Here is a 25,560-nt window from a genome sequence, read left to right as displayed (position 1 = left end):
TACTTAAAATTAGACGTGACGATACTTGCGGATGTTTTTCAAGCGTTCAGGAAAATGGCAACGAATATTTATAAATTAGATCCAGCGTATTTCTACAGTCTACCGGGATTAGCGTGGTCGGCAATGTTATTCCAGACAAAGGTCAAGCTGGAACTGATATCGGACGTTGACATGTTGCTATTTATCGAAAGAGGGATACGAGGTGGAATGGTGCAATGCGTACAGAGACATGCGAAAGCTAATAACGTACACATGAAAGAAGATTACGATTCAAATCGAGCATCGAATTACATCTTCTACGCCGACGTTAATAATCTCTACGGACATGCCATGGTTCAGAAACTTCCTTACGGGGGATTTGAATGGTTAGATCCCACTTCGATAGACATTATTCATTTCGACGATAGCGAGTGTGGTTTCTTCGCAGAGGTAGATCTCCAATTCTCCGACCACCTGCACGACACGTTTTCGGATTTGCCTCCGACTCCCGAAATCAAATGTCCACCCGACTCGGTTCAAGACAAGCTTTTGTTAACATTGGACCCTAAACAGAGATACGTCGTCCACCACAAGAATCTCCGGTTTTTGATTGGGAAGGGTGTTGAGATAGTAAATGTTAGAAGAATACTAAAGTTTAAACATTCCACGTGGTTAAGACCTTACATAGAAACTAACACACAACATAGAACAGCTGCCACTTCCGATTTAGACAAGGACTTCTTTAAATTAATGAACAATGCGGTGTACGGAAAGACCATGGAGAATGTTAGAAAGCACGTAGACGTGAAATTAATTTCCGATAAGAATAAATGTCGGAAGTGGATAGCCGATCCTAGATTCAAGTCGAGAAAAATTTACAACGAGAATTTGGCACTTTTCAATCTAGATATAAAGTTGATGAAATTCAGAAAACCAATTTACGTTGGCGCAACGGTTCTCGACTTGTCGAAACTTTACATGTTCGAATTTCATTATGACGTGATGAAACCCTTCTTCAATGATAAGATGTCACTTTTGTACACGGACACCGACAGCTTCATTTACAGCATACAAACACCTAACCTATACGAAGACATAAAAAATCCTTCCATGCTTGAGTATTTCGATACTTCTGCGTATCCTCAACCCAACAGATTTGGGATTCCATCTCGTAACAAAAAAGTCATAGGTAAACTGAAAGATGAATGTAACGGTGATATTATTGTCGAGTTCGCGGGTTTGCGTTCGAAGATGTATGCCATGAGAACAGAGAGTAGAGTCACGAAGAAAGCAAAAGGTGTGGGCAAAAATACGGTGGAGAACAAACTCACCTTCCACGATTACATCGATTGCCTTTACTCACAATCGACGATACTAAGTATAGAACAAAGAATCCAAAGTGTAGACCACGTGATTACAACAAACGAAGTTAGGAAAGTAGCATTAGATCCGCATGACGATAAAAGATGTATTTTGTCTTGTGGAATGCACACGTTGCCTTGGGGACACTATCGTTTAGAAATTAGTAAAAATTGTAGGCAATGCAAATGAAAAAAAAATAAACTTAAATAACTATAACTAAAATAAAAAAAAAACTTTAACTGTCTCAAATTATCACATACACAATAAATAACTAGCAAGGACAATGAATCTTTTTGGTTTCCGAAAGCAAACAATGGAGACTGTACACCGCACGGCAGATCATGAATTTCTACCTTCCATGTTATCTAAACTCAACGGCCTGTTGATCAATCAATTTTCGGAACACTGCTCTTCTTGCTGGAACAGTGACGATTTCGGATTCGCTACGATCGACATGACGAGGAAACCCAACGACGGAAAATACAGAAACAAAATCAACGACTTTCTAAACGTTGCAACGTTAGTTTGGGGATTCATCATGTACACCTATACGTAAGAAAAAATATGAATAGAACCAATAGTGTTCGGAATTCATGCGGGTTTGGACGTGACGACGCAGTTCAATAACATAGGTTAGACCAAGAAAAAAACCTTGGTGATTTTATTTCGAGTAAGGTGTTGGCAACACTGCGAGAAAATGAGGCTTATGTCTTACAAGAGCAAACCATTAAGTCGAGCCTCTCCGAGCCTCACTTCGAGCCTCACTTTCGGTTGCAGCTCTGTCTTTATGGTTCTACTCTAAAGTAGGTCAAAGCACGTAGAGGCTCTCGTGTAGTTTAGCACGAAAAAAAATGAATAGGTTAAGTTATATCACGTACGATCGTGGCATTCGTACCAAGTACGAGTGGGAAAAATGGCAAATTTTGCTAAAACATCGCTAAGCTCTAAAACATCGGCAAAAAATTGTCAAAATATGTCAAAAACTGATATTCGATTGATAAAAAAAGAGGCTACAAATGCACTCGTACCAAGTACTATTTTGAACCGACTAATATACACTACTGATGATGATGACTATAAATATTGTTATGGCACTTCCTGAGATTCTGGCAACTAAATGTAACTTCAGTATATGTTACCTATGTGTTTGTTGCTGTTTAAGAGTGAATAATAGTTACTTTCCGCATTGACAGTAACCTTATACTCAATTTCATGATTAAGCTCCGCCTACCCAGGTAAAATAACGTTAAGTGTTTGTAAAATTGTAACATGTGCGAGTGATGGAAATAAAACATTTCCATCCTTGTTGCTTCGGGCTTCGTCGGCTCGGAAGCCTTGGAAGCGGAGCCTGTATCGAAACTGGGCTCCTCCAGTGAGTATAGGTTAATTGAATGCGGCACCTACTGGCCCTGTAGTGAGCGTACAAACTGCTTTACCTAGTTGCACATGCGTTGTGGACTCGCTGTACTTCTCCGTTGAATGCATCGTAGTGTTTCAACATGAACGCGGAGATCTTAAATGGAAAGTTCACAAGACACAATACACTGCAGACAAGACAAAGTGAATTTATGTGTACTACATATTAATGACATGTAAGCATATGTGTAGAGCAAGAACTATGGGTGAAGGAATAAAACGGGAGTAGTTTTTGTGTTCAACACATATATTAGTATATATATATATATATATATATATATATATATATATATATATATATATATATATATATATATATATATACATGAAAGACTTAGTTTACAAGACACCGGTAAACTCACAAGAGAAGCTCAGGGAGAGGATCTTAACAGCTGGTCAACACATCAAGGACACCATCCCATCATGAGTTAAGAGAACAAATGTCCGTTAAAACCTGCGTGCCTGCATTCGTAACGGAGGTGCCCACTTTCAGCAAGACGTGTAATGTTCTTTAATTGTATTGTTCATTGATTCCATTCACATGAAGATGAATGAAGTATTATTTCTTGTATACAAATGTGAATTTTAGCAACATTTGTACCTTGTTGGATAGCATATGACACAAGGAAGTAATTTAAGTAATTTGTACGCTTCGTGTCATACCATTTTGTTATTAATACGTTGCCAAGTAAACTAAGAGTACATTTTCTTATCATCACTTGTAAGTTTAGACCCACCCGTTACTTGCATGTGATTGTTATTTTGGAGAAACTTTTTTCCAACGAAACCAGTTATTTGTTAGTTCTCAGAAAACGCTGAAATATGTGCCATACAATGAACAGTTTTTTCTCAATTCGCATTTTTATGTGAAAAATTGTAATTAAAAAAAAAAACAATAGAAATTCGATTATCTCGAAAACTACAATTTTCGGACGGGGTATCATATGGTCAAATTTATTGCAAATTGCCTCTACTTTAACCCCATTCAGGGAATACATCTAATTACAGGTCACCCTGTATATATATATATATATAAAGTGAAAGAGGAGAGAGGAAACACTCACCGGACAGAAAAAATTCAAATTTTCGTGATGGTGTATCACATCTTCAGGAGTAGAGAGACGTTGTATAACTAAGCGACTAGAGGGAAGAGTAAGTATGACCTGCAGTGTTGCCAGGTCCCGAAGAAAAAAAAAGGGTTGACAGTACCACAAAAAAAATGGTTCTTTCGCCTGGCTTGTCGAAAACTGTGAGTGGTGGGAAGGGGGGGTTGGTTGTAAAAAGGTGGTGGTGAGGGTGAGGATAGGGGATAAGGGGCATTACTGGGTGGCCTTGTTCAGGCCTGGAGGTGTGGTTGCATTCATGGTCGATATGTAGGTCCTCTCCCATCTTCTACGTATTGAGGTGTTGGTGGATTGGGGCAAGGAGTGGACGATCACTACCTTGAAGCAGTCATTAAAAGGAATATTGTGGTGATTGGTGTGAATGGCAACAGCAAAGTCCAGGTTTTGGGTAGAGGAGCGGTGGTTGTTGATGCAGAGGTTCAGGGCTGTGGATGTTTCCCCCAGGTAGAAGCTCCCACAGATGTTGCACGTGAGGATATAAATTAGGTTAGAGCTGTTGCAGGTTCCTTTGGGGTAGAGGGTGAATTTGCCGGTGGCAGTGTGGATCTGGAGGGTGCGGGAAGTGACAAATATGGGGCAGGTTTTGCACCTTGGGCGGTTGCATTTGTGGGCAGGTGCGAGTTGATTGTGAGTAGGTGGATTGTGGTGGACCAGGATGTTTTGGAGATTGGGAGGGTGTTTGAAGACAACTCTGGGCTTGTCGGGGAAGATATTTCTGGTGTCAGGATCACTGTGCAGGATGGGAAGGAGGGAACGTAGAGTGTGTCTGATTTTGTTGAGGTGGGGGTGATATTGGGTGCCAAGTGCAGGGGGGATTGGTGGCAGGTTTCTTGGTGGGAGTGTATGAAGCAGCTCGGGATATTTGTTTGGTGACCAGGGTGGAAGGATATCCACGGTTGGTCAAGGCTTGGTGTAAGCAGAGGTTATAGTTCTGTCGGCAGGTGGGTGAGGTGTTGAGGCGTTGACCTCTGAGGGCCAGGGAGAATGGAATGGCTTTCTTGGTGTGGAACGGATGGGAGCTGGAGAAGTGTGTGTATTGCATATGGTTGGTAGGTTTGATGTGGATGGAGGTTTCCAAATGTCCTTCCTTCATGTGCACGTCCACATCCAGGAAGGTGATTTGGTTGGTGGAGTGAGTCCAGGTGAAATTGATGGAGCAGTAGTGGTTAAGTTTGTCTAGGAAGGTGGTCAGGGAAGGTTCTCCATGCGTCCATAGCATGAAGATGTCATCGATGAAACGTAGCCAGAGGAGAGGTTTGAGAGATTGGGTCTCCAGGAACTCTTTTTCAGGAAATTAGTGCTGGGGTTGTGGGGTTTTGGTCTGTTGTTAGGGAAGGATTCTATGGAGCAGAGGCCATGGGAGTGAGGTATGTTGGTATAGAGAGAAGTAACATCGATGGTGGCAAGGATAGTGTTGGCAGGTAATGGTGGGAGAGTGTTAATTTTCTGAAGGAAGTGGCTGGTGTCCCGGAGGTAGGAGGGCAGAGCTTTAACAAGAGGCTGGAGGTGGGAGTCGACAAAGGCTGAGATTCTTTCAGAAGGTGAATTGTAACTGGACACGATGGGTCTGCCAGGGTTGCCAGGTTTGTGGATCTTGGGCAGCAGGTAAAAAGTGGGGGTGCGGGGGTTGTCTGGGATGAGCATGGATATGGTGGAGGCTGTCAGGCCCTCTGGGGGACCTCGGGTGTGGATAAAGTCCTGGATTCTTTTGAGGTGTGTGGCTGAAAAATTGACCGTGGTGGTTTTGTAGGTGGAGGAGTCGGCCAGCTGGTGAGTGGCTTCTGCCAGGTAATCTTGAGAGTTCAAGACCACCGTGGTGGATCCCTTGTCAGCTGGTAGGATTTTGATGTGATCTTGAAGGGCTTTATCTTGAGAGGGATTCAAGTTGGGTTTGTTGTGGAGGTTGTCAAGAAATGAGCTGTCAGTGATAGTAGAGATTATGGCAGTGATGTATCTTTCCAGGGGGTGGTTGGTGGGCAAAATTGGAGGAGGCTTGAGTGGGTTTCATTGGTTGTGGTCTTCGGGGAAGGGTTTTTTGCCCAGAAGTGTTGCCATCTGAGTTGTCTGGCAAAGGTGTGGATATCGAAGAGGAGATGGAATTGATTGTGGGGAGTTGTGGGGGAGAAGGTGAGGCCTTTGGATAGAATATCAATTTCGGTAGGGGTGAGATTGTGGTTGGACAAATTTAGTACACTTTGGTTGTGTTGGGGTAGGTTAGGGTCGTTGGTGACCATGGGTCTGGTGGGGGTAGGTTTGTCCGTGGACTGGTTGTTTACCAAGGTGCGAGAATTGTGGGTGCAGCTTTGGTGTTTGTGCGGTTCTATTAGTGGTGCTGGAGGAGGGGGTAGTGGAAAGGGAGGGTCAGGCAGTAGAGGGCATGTGGATTTGGGAGTGAATTGTGGTGGGAGTGGAAGGGGGAGAGTGCAGCCAGCCTGAAAAGCCTGGCGGCAGAGGTTGGACAGGTTGTGTAGGTGTTTGTTGCTAAGGTCGTTTGAGATAGAATGGGCTGCATGCCAGAAAGATTCAATTTTTTGGTAGCATTCACCTGGGGTCAACAAAAGGATCTCAAGATCTCCGCCAGAACCACCACATCAAAATCCTCCCAGCTGACAAGGGATCCACCACGGTGGTCTTGAACTCTCAAGATTACCTGGCAGAAGCCACTCACCAGCTGGCCGACTCCTCCACCTACAAAACCACCACGGTCGATCTTTCAGCCACACACCTCAAAAGAATCCAGGACTTTATCCACACCCGAGGTCCCCCGGAGGGCCTGACAGCCTCCACCATATCCATGATCATCCCAGACAACCCCCGCACCCCCACTTTTTACCTGCTGCCCAAGATCCACAAACCTGGCAACCCTGGCAGACCCATCGTGTCCAGTTACAATTCACCTTCTGAAAAAATCTCAGCCTTTGTCGACTCCCACCTCCAGCCTCTTGTTAAAGCTCTGCCCTCCTACCTCCGGGACACCAGCCACGTCCTTCAGAAAATTAACACTCTCCCACCATTACCTGCCAACACTATCCTTGCCACCATCGATGTTACTTCTCTCTATACCAACATACCTCACTCCCATGGCCTCTGCTCCATAGAATCCTTCCCTAACAACAGACCAAAACCCCACAACCCCAGCACTAATTTCCTGACCCATCTAGCTCACCTTGTCCTCACGTGCAACAACTTCACCTTCGAGGACAAGCACTATCTCCAAATCCGGGGCACAGCCATGGGTACCAGAATGGCCCCATCCTATGCCAACCTGTTCATGGGCAAAGTTGAAAAAGAGTTCCTGGAGACCCAATCTCTCAAACCTCTCCTCTGGCTACGTTTCATCGATGACATCTTCATGCTATGGACGCATGGAGAACCTTCCCTGACCACCTTCCTAGACAAACTTAACCACTTCAGCTCCATCAATTTCACCTGGACTCACTCCACCAACCAAATCACCTTCCTGGATGTGGACGTGCACATGAAGGAAGGACATTTGGAAACCTCCATCCACATCAAACCTACCAACCATATGCAATACCCACACTTCTCCAGCTCCCATCCGTTCCACACCAAGAAAGCCATCCCATTCTCCCTGGCCCTCAGAGGTCAACGCCTCAACACCTCCCCCACCTCCCGACAGAACTATAACCTCCGCTTACACCAAGCCTTGACCAACCGTGGATATCCTTCCACCCTGGTCACCAAACAAATATCCAGAGCTGCTTCATACACTCCCACCAAGAAACCTGCCACCAATCCCCCCTGCACTTGGCACCCAATATCACCCCCACCTCAACAAAATCAGACACACTCTACGTTCCCTCCTTCCCATCCTGCACAGTGATCCTGACACCAGAAATATCTTCCCCGACAAGCCCAGAGTTGTCTTCAAACGCCCTCCCAATCTCCAAAACATCCTGGTCCACCACAATCCACCTACTCACAATCAACTCGCACCTGCCCACAAATGCAACCGCCCAAGGTGCAAAACCTGCCCCATATTTGTCACTTCCCGCACCCTCCAGATCCACACTGCCACCGGCAAAATTCACCCTCTACCCCAAAGGAACCTGCAACAGCTCTAACCTAATTTATATCCTCACGTGCAACACCTGTGGGAGCTTCTACCTGGGGGAAACATCCACAGCCCTGAACCTCTGCATCAACAACCACCGCTCCTCTACCCAAAACCTGGACTTTGCTGTTGCCATTCACACCAATCACCACAATATTCCTTTTAATGACTGCTTCAAGGTAGTGATCGTCCACTCCTTGCCCCAATCCACCAACACCTCAATACGTAGAAGATGGGAGAGGGCCTACATATCGACCATGAATGCAACCACACCTCCAGGCCTGAACAAGGCCACCCAGTAACGCCCCTCATCCCCTATCCTCACCCTCACCACCACCTTTTTACAACCAACCCCCCCTTCCCACCACTCACATTTTTCGACAAGCCAGGCGAAAGAACCATTTTTTTTGTGGTACTGTCAACCCTTTTTTTTTCTTCGGGACCTGGCAACACTGCAGGTCATACTTACTCTTCCCTCTAGTCGCTTAGTTATACAACGTCTCTCTACTCCTGAAGATGTGATACATCATCACGAAAATTTGAATTTTTTCTTTGTCCGGTGAGTGTTTCCTCTCTCCTCTTTCACTTTATATATATATATACAGGGTGACCTGTAATTAGATGTATTCCCTGAATGGGGTTAAAGTAGAGGCAATTTGCAATAAATTTGACCATATGATACCCCGTCCGAAAATTGTAGTTTTCGAGATAATCGAATTTCTATTGTTTTTTTCTAAATTACAATTTTTCACATAAAAATGCGAATTGAGAAAAAACAGTTCATTGTATGGCACATATTTCAGCGTTTTCTGAGAACTAACAAATAACTGGTTTTGTTGGAAAAAAGTTTCTCCAAAATAACAATCACATGCAAGTAACGGGTGGGTCTAAACTTACAAGTGATGATAAGAAAATGTACTCTTAGTTTACTTGGCAACGTATTAATAACAACAATGGTATGACACAAATTTGAAATTTTTACATAATGAAAAGGGAAGGGAATACTTTCGCTATTTTAATGTTCATCACATCAATATGAAATGACTGATTGGTTAGTAGGTAGCTGTAAACTCTGTAAATTATTTTGCTGGCCATGCTTATTGTTTTCTAATGAATGTAGTGTGTAGAGTAAAGAAAGTTAAAACTTGAATAATCTCACCAACCAATGCTCTCACTATGGATGTCCGGAAGGGGGGGCAAGGGCAGGCCATGCTCCCCTCCCTTGGAAAATGAATGTCTACCTAAAAAGTCTATATTTCACACACAATCTCATTTCAGTCACATGGGGTGTAAGGGGTACCTTCCACATAGGTGCCCAAGAGTCAACCTCACTTCCACGTAGTGCACCCTGGACTAAAGACTAACGAGGCTACGACTGGCACTATGGCCAGTATAATTTTGTGTGTGTTGTCCTGCTTTTGTCCTTGTGTGTGCTGAGTGCCCATTTACAGCCTCAGCTTTTAACAGAAGTCAGAAGATTTTTAGTTATGCAACGTTAGAGTTGTTATTTGTAATGATAAGGGGCTGGCCCCCGTGTAATGTGACGGAAGCAAAATAGCCTAAGTGCTGACACTCCCAAAATTTTAAATTCAAATTCAAATTCAAAATTCATTTCAGTCACAGTAATTTATTTTAATTATGATAAGAGCGTTGAAGAGACATAATTTCAGACTGAAACAGTGTTTTTTGAGGAGGTAGCACTATTATGGGGAAAAATATGCCTCCTTTGCGCTCCCCCTGGAAAAAAATACCTTGCTTGCCCCTCCCTGGAAAAAAATCCTTCGGACATCCATGGGTATCACAAAACATGAAATATATCTGATTCATTTGCGTTCACTTGTTCAATTTCAGTTCAGGCAGTGGCGGTACCAAAACTGGTGCAGGGGACAAGGACAGTTTACTTTCCCTTGGTAATAAGGTTTAGCATGGTGCAGTGGAGGGCAGTTGACCCCCTCTCTAATCACCCGCCACTGGTTCAGAGCCTACCTTAATGTAGCGGGCACCGCACACCCCTGCATTCTAGTGTGTTTCTGTATACTTACTATTTGTGTTTTGAAAAGAAAAATGGTTTTTGTGACCAGTTATTTTATTTTTTTGCTTTCAGTTTGACTGTGAAAGAGCATCTCTGGTTTTATGCACAACTAAAGGACACTGTTTTGGATGACATAGAGTTGGAGATAGATATTTTGTTAAGAGATTTGGAACTTCGTAATAAACGCCATGAATTGTCAAAGAATTTGTCTGGAGGAATGAAAAGAAAGCTTTCGATTGGTTGTGCATTCATCGGTGGATCCAAGTACTGTATTTAATTTTTTAGAATTATATATGCTCTATAGCATTTGTTTTAAGCAGTTTGGATAAAAATCACGATTATTATTTAAAAATCATTTTTAATGATTTTTTATATAAATCATTTTTTTTATTTTTAAAAAATATGTTTGTTTTTTATAAAATAATTTTAGTTTGATTAAAGCAAGTAAAAAATTATATGTAAATATGCATTTTTCTGTTTCTGATACTGTATATATGACCTACTATGGAAATGTTTTTCGAATGTGTTAATGAAACTATAATAATTTCAGTAACTTTTCTTCAAATGAAAATAAAACATTCTGGATATATGCTATAATTGTAACTTAAAATATTTTTTATATATAGTCTTTGTAGCTGAATTTTGGCCATTTCCTTATATACAATTTAATGATAATGACACTATTTACCATTTAACATGATTAGTATTTTGTAAATTTTTCTACACAAAATGTTTCCTATTTTTGCCTATAAAAATTATTGATTTTTTAATCAAGATAAATTAGATATTACATTTCCTTTCGTATGAGCTTCATCCCATCAGTGCATGTAGTATTTTGTTTCCTTTCTTTCTTTCTTGAGCCTAATTAACACCATTAAATGATTACGAGATTAATGTACTTTCACCAAAATTTATTCTGATATCTACAAATTCCTTATGTATATTATTCTATAAATTATTTATTTAAATTATTTAAATTTATTCAATCCACCTTGGTTTCAAGTAATGTTTGTATATGCTGAGTGATCACTGAATTTTGACCACCTATCTAATACCCTGTACTTTCTCCTCATGAGCTATAGATAGGGACCTTGATTTTTTGGTGTTATTTTTCACAAAATTCACATTTTAATTTTATCATGCTTTTATGCAAAGTATGCTTCAAATTATATCTTCATTGCACTTTTAGCTAAAGTTCCCCCGTGCATGTAGCACTTTGCCATGATGGCACATTTAGGGAATGTTAGGGTAGGCCCCCACATATTCTCGATCGCTGCATTTTTGGAGGTGATGTGATCAGCACCACACTCTGGCCACCTTTACTCCCCAGGGTTGCCCCCAGGCTGGGTGAGCCCCAGAGCCACTTTATGTGTGGACAAGGGCAGAAAAATTCTGACCTTAGATCTCCCACCCCGGGAACATGGGCGGAGTTTGAGTTTTTTTTTTGGGGGGGGCAGACTCTGGGAGGAGCATATGATGTACCTGAGGGTTGTTGAATATCCCCTAGCTTATAAGGGGTCCGGAGACCTTCCCCCGGAAATTAAAAAACAACAACTTAAAAACACTGAGTTCTAGGCTTTTAGATTCCAAAATGTTAAATTTCCTCGCTTAAGTAAACAAGTATTAATTAGTATATTGGTTGTCAGTTTTAAAAGAAGCAAAACAGTACGATTTTTGCATTTTGCATTTCCTTAATTTTTTATTGATACAATACTCGTATGACTTTAAAAAAAAGTTAACGGTACAGTAGTAAGCTTCAGACATTTTAGAAAAAATAAATTGAAAAGTTATTTTGATGCCTCAGCAGTAACTGTTGACTCAACACAAAGTTGACTCATTTTACGTTTTTCTTTCTTCAAACTGTACACATCAATCAAATCGTCTAAGACCTGCTATTGCGGCACATTTACCTACCACACATGCCATCATACCAAATGTCAAGATTTGCGGTATGGCTTCATAACAAAAATGTAGTAACTGAACTTAATCATGTGTTATTTTTTTAGTCTTTTTTAAGTTGGGGGGCCAGGCTCCCCTGACCCCTCCAGAACTCCGCCTATGTCCTGGAATCAAACCCGGGTCTCCTGCGTGGGAGCCAGATTTCCTCCTGACTAGACCACCATGGCAAAACATTGTGCTTTTATATTAGTATTTTAAATTGTAGGTCATATGGCCTACTGACAGTTTCATATGCTGGAAATGATTTTTGAGGAAGTCACTTTCCATTACTTCTTGCATAACAAATACTGATGTTAGGTCTACCATGTGTTGGAAGGTGCATGCTCGATCTCTCGCCCCTGCCATATCCTGTCCCGTCAAATCACTCTGTAACTTAGTTTGGTGATGCAAAATGTTCCGATAGAAGGTGGAAAAATGCAGGAATTATTCCATGTATAACATGTTCCAATTTTTTTGAGGAGGGAAAGGGGAGGGGTTGGAAAACGTGCACATTACACATACATAAATATGCTACGTTTTATTTTTAAGTGGTATTTTTCATTTTTTAAGCTCAAAATATGTTGAAATTCATGAAACAGGCCACAATTCAAATTTTACGCCTAATTTGCTTTATTTCACGATTTGGAATGCATAAAAGAATGCATTGAGAACATGTCACTGCACATACACAAACAATTTTTTATGTTTTTTGCGAAAACTCAAGGTCTCTAGCTATCACGTTGCAGTGATTCAACAAGATAGCAGAACTTTGTTGGGAGGTAAGATCAACCATGCTGTGTGTAATGCAGCCTTCAATTCACAGGGCTTTTGTGGATCCAGGAATCCAAGATATTGTTCCATATAGTTCCATAAGCTTAGGGCTGATCCAATATTGATCAATGCTGATGGATCTAGTATTGGAATTGGTTGGATTTTATTTACCAATACCTGTCAATACTTTCTGGCATTTTGTTAGCACAGTATGGCATGGGTTCTGGGTTTGAATCCCAGCCTGGGCATTGTGAGTTTCTCTTCACCGGTTTTGCCAAAAGTGACAGAAGAGCAACATAAAATAATTTAATAAAATAATCAGGTTTCCACATTTTAGTCTTTCATGAGGTCCACAAAAATACTGCACAACACTCATGGAGTCTAACTATCCTGGAGACTATGTAAAATTTGAAGTTTACTTTTTTTTCTCTCAACTGTGTAAATCTTACTGATGTCAATATAAAATTGTAAACGTTCCTTGAAGTATAAGGTATGCCCAAATGAAAAAGAGACTACAGTTATATCTAAATAATATTATATTACAGAATATTTGCATTACATAATATGTGAATTACAGTTAATGTGTAACATGATACCTACACATAATTGCCATTGATATTGATGCACTGATCCCAGCGCATAGGAAGTGGGTGGATGGCTTCAGTGTCGAAACTCCTGGGTTGCTTACGGATCCAGTTTTCCTCGGTGTTCTGCACTTCCTCTTCACAGGTGAACCATTGACCTTTGTGTGATTGTTTTAAGGGATCGAAGATATGGGAGTCACATGGGGAAATATCGGGGCTGTGTAGAAGATGTGTGAGGACTTCCCATCGAAGTGTTCTCAGCAGGCTGAGGGTCTTCTTGGTCACATGTGGCCTGGCGTTGTCCTGGAGGAGCACTATCCCCTCCGAGAGCTTGCCCGGGTCATGGCAAGTCCTTGCTGCTTTCGCTTCGCGCTTCATAACGCTGAAATCAACGGAATATGGTGCAACGTGTGAGACACTGCTCTTCGTAAGAGTCCTTCATCCTGCGATGAATTTGTGAAGCATGCTCGCCTTCTGCACGAAGAAATTGGATTACAACTCTCTGTGCTGATCTGGAGGAACCATAATGCACCTGTCCACGCAAAACAACTCTCGCCAACTGAGGAAACAGCAGGCGAAGCCGTTTGCTACACCTGCAAACTGGGACAAACACCGCACCATCTATCGGCAAACCTACTTCGATACAACGCCGCTACAGCAAAGGTCTCCTTTTCATTTGAGGCATACGTTATACATGATTGGCTCACGGAGCTCATTTTTATGACAGAATGTCTTTCATCCCTGACATTCTTGTCGACAGGAAACCTATTCCATTTTCACATACATCCAGAGACCTAGGAATTATTGTAGATGAAAACCTCAGTTGGAATGACCATGTGAAGACAATATGCAAAAAATCTTCCACAGCATTACACTCAGTGTATCACTTTAAAAACATTTTACCATAGGAGGCAAAGAAAATGCTCACGGAGTCGCTACTTTTGTCGCAAATAGACTACTGTAACTTAATGTATATTGACCTCAATGGTAAACCAACAATATCAAATATTTTGACCACCTTACCCTGGCTTTCAAGTGCCTAAGCTGGTTTGAACTTTCCACATGCCCTGTCTTCCACTCACTTACAGCACTCCACAAAACAGTACATTCAAAAGAAACCCCCTACCTTTCCACCTATTGTCATGATTTCAGCCCCTAAGTATGTGTTTGTTTTTCATAGATTTTTTAATTTTCTTAGTGTGTGTTTTTTCTCATGTCCGTTTTTATTATTTGTATTTAAATGTTTTTAGTTTTTATATAGTTTTCAAACTGTTATGTATTACAATCAATTTGTAAAATCTAAAGTAGAGATGGTTAAGTGGAAGAAAAGGATTGTACCTAAACTTTGCCATCCAAAACAAATAAATGATTCATTAACCACCTTAATTAATTCATATATCCATGATTGCTATGGATTTGCTTTGAAAAATAATCTGTGTGTTTAGATATTTACTCTTCAAAACGACGACAAATGAATTATAAGCTTACATATCCTCAAAAATAATAGCAAAATGGAAGAATTTTACACTAAAGTACAGGCTCTTTAGGGATATATCAGATTGGTTATTTTACCGATTCACCATGCCTATATCAACTGATACTGAGAGGGTACAAATTAATCTGTCCCACTCCTGGTATGTCAATATTGTTCTTATTAAAATTAATGGTGTTGAATACAATATTGTGACAGTGTGTTCCATAAGCCAGTTGGCAACCCTGTCAGAATGCAGGTGCGCATGTGCAGAAGCCTCCCATGCTTAGGCAGCTGCAACTCAATCAGTCTGCCATGGAATGTTCACCTGTTCAGGCACGAATCGTGGCAGTAAATGCGTTCATCTGAATGGGTTCCATTCAGGAGACTCAGCAGGCACTGCGATGACGGTCAAATGAGGTTCCCCTCCAACTTATTCCAAAGCCTCACAATATGATATGATGATTAGGACAATAGAAATCCAATGCCAGGTTGGAGGAAGCATATTCTCTGGCATCCTGATGCTTCTCAGTGCAGTGACTGTTGCAACTCCTGAATGGAACCCGCTCAGATAAACCGCTACACTGCCACGATTCGTGTCTGAACCAGCCAACGCCCCATGGCAGACTGATTGCGAGACTTGCAGCTACCTAAGCAAGGGAGACTTCTGCGCATGCGCACCTGCATTCCGACAGGGTTACCAACTGGCATTGATAGATACAATATGCACCACCCTGTACAATGCATTTTGTCAACTGACTTATGGACCACACTGTATAATCTGATCTATTTTATTTTATTACAGAGTGGTTGTGTTAGATGAACCAACTGCAGGCATTGATCCCCATGCTAGAAGATCAATATGGGATCTGTTGCTGAAGTATAAGCAAGGTACTATTATTTTTTTGTACTGCCATTTTTAGTTCCCAATTAGAGCATTTTTAAAACAATAAATTAACTTAGTTGTAGCTACTTCTTATTTTCATGTTTTGTCTCTGAGGGGCTTCATGTGAACATTAATGCAGATCACATTATGTTTATTCTGTGGTATATTATTTACTTTTTTGACACAAATGTGAACTTTCAAGATATTTAACAGGGGTTTCACTGACATCTGCCAAATCAACTTGGAAAAAGAAGTCAAGGAATTTTGTAAAATCATTCCAAAATGTGGAAATGCCAGGGAAATTAATTTTTTGCTGCTTGCCAAAGAAAAGCATATCTGTTTTCTTCCAGTTTACTTCTTTATTGAAGATATTTCATGTTAAAATGTTTTTATATTTCAATGTTGTTAATTTATTTTGAACTTTGTTGAACAAACATAATTTATTTGAACAATGTGCAAACTTGAATATTTAAAAACTTTTTTTAGTGTGTTAAAGCATTATGAAGTGGCCTGGAAAGTTTTTTCCTGCATGTGAAACGTGGAAATTTTTTTGTTTGGCAAAATGAGTGGGAATTACCAACCAGTTGTCTTAGAAATAAGATGCAAGTTTGTTTGTGTGTGTGTTTGTGTATGTGTGTGTGTGTGTGAGAGAGAGAGCATACACCACATCAGACATACTCATAACTAATGAGGATTATTTTTCCTTAACACGCTTGTATTAAAGTTTTTGACACCATTGTCTAATCTTCTTTGAAGTACTCTCCATGTATGTTAATCCCTTGTCACAACTTTTCTTTATTTGTTGGAAGCAGTTCTGGAACTCAACTGGAATACCAAAAATGACGTAAAATAAAAAATAAACTGGATTAGTGTTGAAACCTACAGTAAATTTTCTTTCACTTCGTCTGCATCCACAAATCATTTCTTTAAGTTTTGTATCAGAGGCAGTAAAATGAAAGTTATACTGAGCAAGATTGGTTGAATATGAAAGGTTGGGAACAATCACTGTGTTCTTTTCTGCCAAGAAGTGTTTGACAGACAAGGTCGTGTAGATGGTGATATTAAATGGTGTATCAACAAATCTCCACTAATCTGCATTTTTGGCCCTTTACGTTGCTAAAATTAATTAATTCAGGCACTTCCCTTAGTTGTTGCACCATGGAGTTTAGTAATTTTGTTTTTAGTAACAATATTGAATAAATCTGAAACGTCACAATGAAAAATTGATTTCTTATGCTTGTAATAACCGTAAACTACAGGAAAATAAATATGATTTGTTTTAATAACCTGCCAAATTGAACATTATTAGTATAATATAGGTTAAGGATGGGACCGATTAATCGGTACTCTATCGGTATCTGCCGATATAGGCATATCGGTTTATCGGTAAAATTACCAATTATTTTAAAAATCTGATATATCGATAAATATCTAATAATTTAGTGCAAAATTCTGCCATTTTTTTGTAATTTTTATGGATAATCTCCATGCCTTACTTTCTAAAAAAGTAAATGTCTAAATATGCAATTTCTTTTGCACTGCAGTCACCTTGAAACACACATATTTTAAGGAGGTCAATGAACCTTTCAGGTTCTTCATGAACTATTTCTAATTTTATATCTGATTGGTAGAATATTGGTTATCGGTATCAGTAAATTTTATATCGGTACTTTATCTGTATCGGCTTAAATTTCATATCGGCCCATCCCTAATATAGGTACTCACGTTTTCTGCGAAGCTGTTTTAAGCAATTTTCTATTTCGGTAGCCATTGCCACCATCCTTGTTGGAATTTGATGCATTGACACAACGAATTCCAACGAGGATGGTGCCAGTGGCTACCGAAATTAATAGAAAATGACTTAAAACAGTTTCGCGGAAAACGTGAGTATCTATATTATCTATTACCGCGTCTCTCATTCCCATAATAAGGATTACTACAGGGTGGCTACTCACTGGGAATTCCTTGAATTCTGGGAATTATGCCTGAATTCTACGTGAATTTTTCTCCGTAGACGTGAAAAATGGCAACTTTTATTAATCCCAATCCAATTGAATTGATACATGTTTATTAATGCCCTGAGGTAAGACTTTGACAGTTTAGCTTTTATTTTTATCGAGGAAGAAAAAGAAAAGAAAACTGCATGGAAAATAAAACAATTCTGTCAATCCATTTGCTTTGTGAGTGTCCTTTTCAGAACAATCTATGACAGGCGTAAGATTATTGCAAGATATCTTGAAATTTGATTAGGTAAATTTCCAGTTTGAAATTACTTATACAGTTAACAATTTTTCGTAGATTAGTATATCCCATAATATTTGTGACTTGTGTTTGTAGATGTATTTCGAGTCTGAGTATGTAAAATGGCAAATTTAAACTCCTCACCTTAAATTAAATATATATACCATTTAATTGAATTGAATTAGAATTTTTGGATAAATTGGAATCACACAGACTCCTTATATTGTCAATATACCATATTTACTCATGTATAATGCGCACTTTTTTCCAAAATTTTTGCCCCCAAAAACTGTGGTACATATTATGCACAGAATAATTTAGACAGCCAACATGAAACCGTACAGGGTCATTCCATGATTTTGGGACACTTGCACTGATTTTTCATGTTTACGGAACCCTATCATGTTATATATATATATCGTTGTAAAGCTTGAATCCTGCAGTTTCTGAATATGGAAACAGTATTCCATTTAAGGTATTGACACTAATGTGAAATGCGGTTGAAATAAGTTCATCACAAAATGAAGAAACGTTCTGATTTTTATGGTACTTCGGATGAAAGAAAACATAAGGAAAAATATAATAAAAATTAAAATTTATTACTGGCCAAATAATATGACATATGTGGAGTGTGTAAATTCCTTAATGAAGAAAACTTGTGCTGCTAACTGCTATTTGGAAGGACCTGAATGTGCCTCGTATAAATGTTACATTAGTCACAGAAAGAAAAAGTATATATTTTGAAAAAGAAGGAATAAGCAATTGTATAGGTATGACGTCATTCACTCTTGATCAGCGTAGCCACACATTTACAACCTACAACTAAGAAACTGGATTGTACTGCGCATTATATACGAGATATAATTTTTTGACACTTTTACCCATCCAAAACCAGAGTGCGCATTATACATGCACGTTCACTATACACACGTAAATACGATATTTGTGTATGTCTATGTGTGGGTGGTGAGAGGCGATAATACGTAAGGTTGAAACAGAGAAAACATCTTCTTGTACCCTTGAATTTTTGGAACGTTCGTCTTGAAAACTGGGAATTATATTTGAAATTTATCAAGATCTCAGAGTAGCCACCCTGTATTAGTATGTTATCATGATAGAATGGTCTTGGAAGTTATTTAAAGTACCTGGAAAATCAGGGAATTTGGTTTGGTACTAAAAGAGTGAACTCTGTATGTTCAACTAAACTGCTCGCCATTAAAAATGCAACACCCAGAAGGAGTAATCGGAATCGGACGAAATGTGCACAGTGTGTAGAGGAGAGGTGCAGAAGGAAATGATTAGGTGTTCAAGGCCGTCATGCATCATGTGCGCCTGCCACGCCATCTGGTAAGTGGTACCTGTAGCAGGTCAGATAGGTGCAGAAGAGCAGTGAAAGTGCATGGTCGTGAGTGTAGTGTGTTAAAGTCGGTCAGCAATGCCATGTCGTCGAATACGGCAGCGATTCCAGCAGGTTTCCCAGTTCGATCGCGGCCGAATTGTTGCATACCGTGAATGCAGATTATCCTACCGTGAGATCGGTGCCCGTGTAGGACGGAATGCATCCACAGTGATCCGTGTATGGAACCAGTGGGTCCAGGAAGGCACTGTAGAGCGACGTAGAGGTTCACAACGTCCGCGTCGGACGACGGAACGAAAGGACAGACGTCTGATACGCATGGCCCTTACAGACAGAACGGCCACATCAACGAGGATTGCGCATGAAGTACGGGATGTTTTACAACGTCCAGTGTTCCCACGAACCGTGCTTCGTCGTTTGGCGAACCGGGGAAGTTTTTCCCGGCTCCCACTGTTGCGGATGACTCTGCCGCTAGAGCATAGGCGTTTGCGTCTGAGATGGTGCCAAGACCGTCATGCATGGATGGCGGAGTGGAATGCTGTAGTGTTCTCTGATGAATCCCGCTTCTGTATACAACATCATGATGGACGTACACACGTGTGGCGGCACCTTGGCTGATAGGTTCGGAGTGAAGGACATGGTAATGTAGATTAATATAAGTTGCACAAGATAAAAACCAGACGGTGAACAATTAACAAATTTAATATAAACTGGACGTTATGTCCGAAACATTCAAATACATTGAACCCATGATATAGCAAGAATACATCTGCTTATGATTTATCTTCTTCTGGCCGTGAAGACCATACCTTGTAGCCATATGCTTAATACCTAGACCGTATCATCCCTCCAGGTGTCCCATTAAAAAAAAAAAATCAGGTATGCTGATGACCGTATTGATCTGGTGGGCGGCGAATCCTGGTAGACCTTCTCGGAGACGGGTGAGGTGTGCTAGGACCTGGTCCTGGGTATACAGCTCTGCCTGGGGTAGGTTCCACCGGGATTTGTTGAATTTCTATTTGGTATTGTAACGTTGAAGTCGTCGTCATCTGCAGTGTCACGTGAAACACGTCTCTTCAACCACCTGTAATGTACCACTCGTTTGATTCCATCTTCCAACATTATCTCGTAGAGGATACTATCCCCAATTCGACGAATGACAACTCCTGGGATGTAATTTGGAGTACCGTGCTTAGGTGATTGAACCCAAACTGTTGAGTTGATGGCGAAAGTTTTTTATCTCGATGAAGAATCGTTCTGAAACTTTGCTGACTTCCTCGGCTTGAACGGAGATTCACTCGACAGAGGCAGATTGTTTGGTTCCCACCAAAATCTGGATAGACACAACTCTTTCATACGAGTTGAACCTATGTGTCCATCGCGTAAAGCTCTAAGAACTTCATTCCGTTTAACTGTGGGAATGATAAGTCTACCCGACCACATGAGCTTTCCGTGCTCGTACGTTAGGTGAGCTCTTATTTCGAAGAAAGGTGCGAGTTTCTTCCGTTCAGTAGATGTGTCGAGTTGATCTGGCCAACCATTTACTACACAGGACACAACTAATGAGAGCAGTGGGTCTTCTGAAGTGGCGTTCTGTATTGAGTCTCGAGAAAGAGGAGCTACAACGTCTTCAATGGACCCGAAATATGCATGAAGTTCTTCTTCAACATCTGGTCTTGTGTCACGTGTTTGCGTAGGCAACCTGCTTAGCATGTCAGCTACTTCTACCTTGCTGCAATGAATTATATTACATTGGTATGAAGATAAAAGTAGAGCCCATCTCATCAATCTATTGGATGAATGTTTTGAAATGGCTCGATCCGGAGAAAATATAAACTTTACTGCACGTGCATCTGTAACAATCTCGAACTTGGATCCGAGTAAAAATTTGTGAAATCGCTTGATTCCGTGAATTATGGCTAGAGCTTCTCTCTCTACCTGGGAGTATCTCCGCTCCGTCTCACTGAAGGTGGTAGAAGAGCAGGTGATAGTCGGTAGACCGCTTTCAACTCGATGACACAATTGCGTGCCACAGCCGAAAGGAGAGCCATCAGTGATAAGTACAACTGGCTTTGTTGGGTCGAAAGGCACAATAGGATTTACCTGTCGAAGTTCCGCCACGATGCTGTCGAACTCGTGTTGACAGTTATCGTCCCAGTTCCAAGAGACGTTTTTCTTGAGTAAAGAAAGTAAAAAGTGAAGTTTCGAAGCTAAGTTCGGTACAAACTTTCGATGAAAGTTGATCATCCCGATGAAGGAACGTAATTGTGATTTGTCTTGAGGTGGTGGAGAATTTAGGACGGCCTCCAAGTTCTTGTCTGACGGCCGTATACCTGCGGCGTCAATCTTGTATCCTAGGTACTCGATAGATGAGGTTAGGCATTGGCTTTTGCTGGCGCTCGCTTTCACATTGTGTTTGGCCAGACGACTCAGGACATCACACGTGCGTGTGAAGCATTCTTGCAATGTTTCACCTCCGGCGATGACGTCATCAAAGTAGAAGGAAACTCCGGGAATGTCATCTAGAATCTTCGCTAGGACCATTTGAAACAGATCTCCACTTACGTTTATGCCAAAAGGTAGTCTGTGAGGTTTATATAATCCCCAAGGTGTGTTGACGACAGTGATGTGTTTGGCAGCTTCAGAAAGTTCCAACTGTCCGTAAGCCATTTGAAGGTCAATTACCGTAAAGTATTTACACCTGGCAAACTTAGAGAAAATATCCTCGACTCTAGCAATGGGAAACTTGACGTTCTCAGTCATTTTATTCACCGTTCCTGAGAAGTCAGTGCAGAGACGAAGTGAGCCATCTTTCTTGGTAACAACGACAAGTGGTGAGGCCCAATCAGAATATTCGACCGGTTCCCATAACCCTACTTTCACTAGATTTTGAATAGAATCCTGAACACTGTCTCGAATACCGTAAGGAACTTCGTAATGTGTAAGAAATATCGGTGCAGAGTTGGATCTCAGTAGTATATCGACCAAATAAGGTGTAACGGGCTTGGTCAAATCACCATCATTTTCTCGTATCTAGAAGAAATTTCTCGCCTTAGGTCATCGGCACCAGCGTTAGTAATAGTACCTTGTACTGTGTTAGTTGAAAGAACACTGGCTGTAACTAATAATCGCCTCCAAGATGGTTGAATAATGTCTAACCATGTACGACCGATCAATGGATATAAAAGTTTCTCCTGACAGAGAAAGACAGGTAAAGTACAATCCCTATTCTCTAAGTATAGTTTGACGGATGTTTGTGCTGTAACACGTACATATCCTTCGTTTACACCTCGTAATCGTAGGCTGGAATTCGATTTAACATAGTGTGGAAACAACTGGTCAAAATACTTTTCGTTGAAAAGAGTAACAGCAGACCCAGTATCTACTTCACATTTAACAATACACTTATTGATTTGGAGATTTATTATGAAGCTATCCGAACTGAATTGCTGCTCCAAAATGTGTTGAGTAGAAGTAACCAGTGTGGAACGATGACTGAGCGCATCAGTGTTGAGATGGTTGAAGCTGAACGTAGACAACTCATCGGATGTTGTACTCCGTGAGGTTGAACTGGACGTTCTATTCATGGCTCTATTTTTCTGCTTCTTTCTGCATCGTATATTCCAATGGCCTTTTCGTTTGCAGTAGCTACAGGTTGCATTTCTTGCCGGACATAGACCTTGTGGGTGATTCTTTGTGCAGTTGCCGCACTGGGAGTGAGGATTTTGCTTGGTAGCACTTGAGTTCTGAGGTTGATTGTAGCTGTTCTGCCTCGTTTCGCCCGAGCGTGAACTCGTTGAAGGGCCTGTTTGACGATCTGGATTCATCCGCGTCAAATTTCTTGAGTTGGTGGCAAAAGTCACAGAATCTGTATTGTACTTATTCGAGAATAATTTAACTTCTCGCTCTAATAACTCACAATGCAATGCAATCTCTTGACATTTGGCAAAGGAAAGATCCCTTTCGGACAATAATCTTTTCCGAGCAGAATTTGAAAGTATACCAACGATGAATTGTTCAACAAGTGCGTCATCTAAATGCTGCTCATACACACATTTGGCTGCTTGTTGTTTGATTCTCACTACGAATTGAGTAACTGATTCTCCTTGAGACTGAATACATTTTCGAAACTTGAATCTTTCTGTAAACTTGTTGGTTTTGGACCTGAAGTGCTGAACCATATTGTCGTGAATGACAGTATATGTTAGATTATATGGCATTTCAGGAGCCGTAATATTGCGAAGTACTTTGAAAGCCTTAGGACCAATGACTGCTAATAAAACTGCTGCCTTTTTTTCATTTGCTACATTCTGGGCGAGACAGAGTTGATCAAAACGCATGAAATAATTTTTGATATCTTCATTTTCTTCAACAAATGCGCTGAATGTAATGTTGAGAGCCATGTTGTTGAAACGTCAAATTACGTTAACTGATAGATATAACTGGAAAATATAAAAGTTACGATGTGTAACTGAAACTTGTTTTTGCTTAAGCGTGAACCAAATTAGCAAATTGAATGTTACCTGTAAAACACCGTCTTGTTGATTTGCTACATGAAATCGTACTTGTCACTATCCCGTTCCGATAAAGTCATAAAGTTATCCTTCAAATCTTCTATTCACTGTCAATCCTCTGTTCACTGTCCACAGTGCCAAATTGATAGGTTCGGAGTGAAGGACATGGTAATGTAGATTAATATAAGTTGCACAAGATAAAAACCAGACGGTGAACAATTAACATATTTAATATAAACTGGACGTTATGTCCGAAACATTCAATTACATTGAACCCATGATATAGCAAGAATTACACAAAATACATCTGCTTATGATTTATCTTCTTCTGGCCGTGAAGACCATACCTTGTAGCCATATGCTTAATACCTAGACCGTATCAGTGGAACTAGGCTTCATGATGCCTGCATCATGCATCATCACACAAGGCCTTCATTGGGTATCATGGTATGGGGTGCCATCGCCATAGGTGTTCGTTAGCGTCTCGTACGCATTCAAGGGACATTGAACCGCCAACGGTACTTCACACAGGTTCTCACCCCTGTTGCTGTCCCATTAATCCATGCACTGCATAATGCCACTTTTCAACAGGATAACGCGTGCCCCCATGTTGCAAGGAATGTCCTCGCATTTATGGAAGCTAACCACGTGCCCCTGCTTCCTTGGCCAGCACGTTCGCCGGATATGTCGCCAATTGAACATGTCTGGTCCATGGTGGGTCGCCGGCTGGCCCAACTCAGGTTTCCGGCACGTAATGTTGAAGACCTCTGGCACCGTGTGGAAGCCGCTTGGGACGCCATACCGCAAGCAGACATCGATAGACTCATTCTGTCCATGCCTCGCCGTGTTGCAGCAGTTATTGCAACCCGTGGAGGCTGTACACGCTACTAGCTCCTTGGGGTTATGCAACCATGTTCTACGTGTCACATGTCACACCACCGAGCTCTAACTGTAATCATTTTCTTATTTTATTATGAACTACATATTTGCCAAGTTTCGTGTTTCTATCTCATTTCCTTCTGGGTGTTGCAATTTTAATGGCGAGCAGTGTAGTTTATGTCATAGGAAAACAGATAGGCATGACATTTTTACTGATCTCATGATTTGTGTGCTATTGGGGATGGGTCAATACTAATATAAATCTTCTGATACCTATAACTGATATTCTACCACTCCAGTATAAACTTCCAAATGGTCAATGAACCTGAATGGTTCATTGACCTTCTTAATGAATGTACATACAGGGTGCGATAGAAGTCGCTTTCCCCAAAAATGTCCATTGGTCATTTTTTTACTCAAAATTGTACATTGCTCATTTCTTTACGTTTGTTTAAAATGGAGACCCTGTTTCGTGATACAAAATTCACATCATTTACGCACTGATTTACAGATTTTTTGAAAATAAATGACGATCTTTATCGATCTCAAATCATGTGTTCAAATTTCTCATTGCCTGACGTGACGGCAATTGAACACCAGGAAATCTCTGCTGAAAGTCTGCTGTCACCAACGCTGTGTTTTTATTGTCTTTCCACCAACATTGTTGGTAGCAAAAAAAAATCTTGATCTTTGGTTAATTTGCAATTCATTGCAAGAAACATGAATAGTTATTACAGACACAACCCAACACACAATAAGCAGTGACAGTAAAACATCAGAAAATAAATGAAGCCTGGAAAATGAACAACAGGGTTGCCAAGTCCCATCACTTCCACATGGGGTACTTGTTTATCTATCTGTGTTTATTCATGAACAAGTGTGACAAATGAGAACTAATTTTGGGGGAATGTGACTTTTAGCCCACTCTGTA

General features: G+C 40.7%; 1 protein-coding gene across 4 annotated transcripts in view; it reads left to right on the top strand.

The window, feature by feature from the left end:
* LOC145996028 (phospholipid-transporting ATPase ABCA1-like) overlaps nt 1–25,560 on the top strand; it is a 270,557-nt gene that overhangs the window by 98,807 nt on the left and 146,190 nt on the right. For all 4 annotated transcript variants that reach the window (XM_083132208.1, XM_083132210.1, XM_083132207.1 and 1 more), the window contains 2 exons: nt 10,061–10,252; nt 15,558–15,643. In XM_083132208.1, coding sequence (XP_082988334.1) covers nt 10,061–10,252; nt 15,558–15,643 — 278 coding nt within the window. The remainder of the gene's footprint in view (nt 1–10,060; nt 10,253–15,557; nt 15,644–25,560) is intronic.

Source organism: Lepisma saccharinum, chromosome 12, assembly GCF_977018435.1.
Source record: "Lepisma saccharinum chromosome 12, izLepSacc3.1, whole genome shotgun sequence".
In the NCBI taxonomy this organism is placed as follows: domain Eukaryota; kingdom Metazoa; phylum Arthropoda; class Insecta; order Zygentoma; family Lepismatidae; genus Lepisma; species Lepisma saccharinum.
Note: the sequence above shows the minus strand (reverse complement) of the source record. Positions and strands in the feature narration are given on the sequence as shown.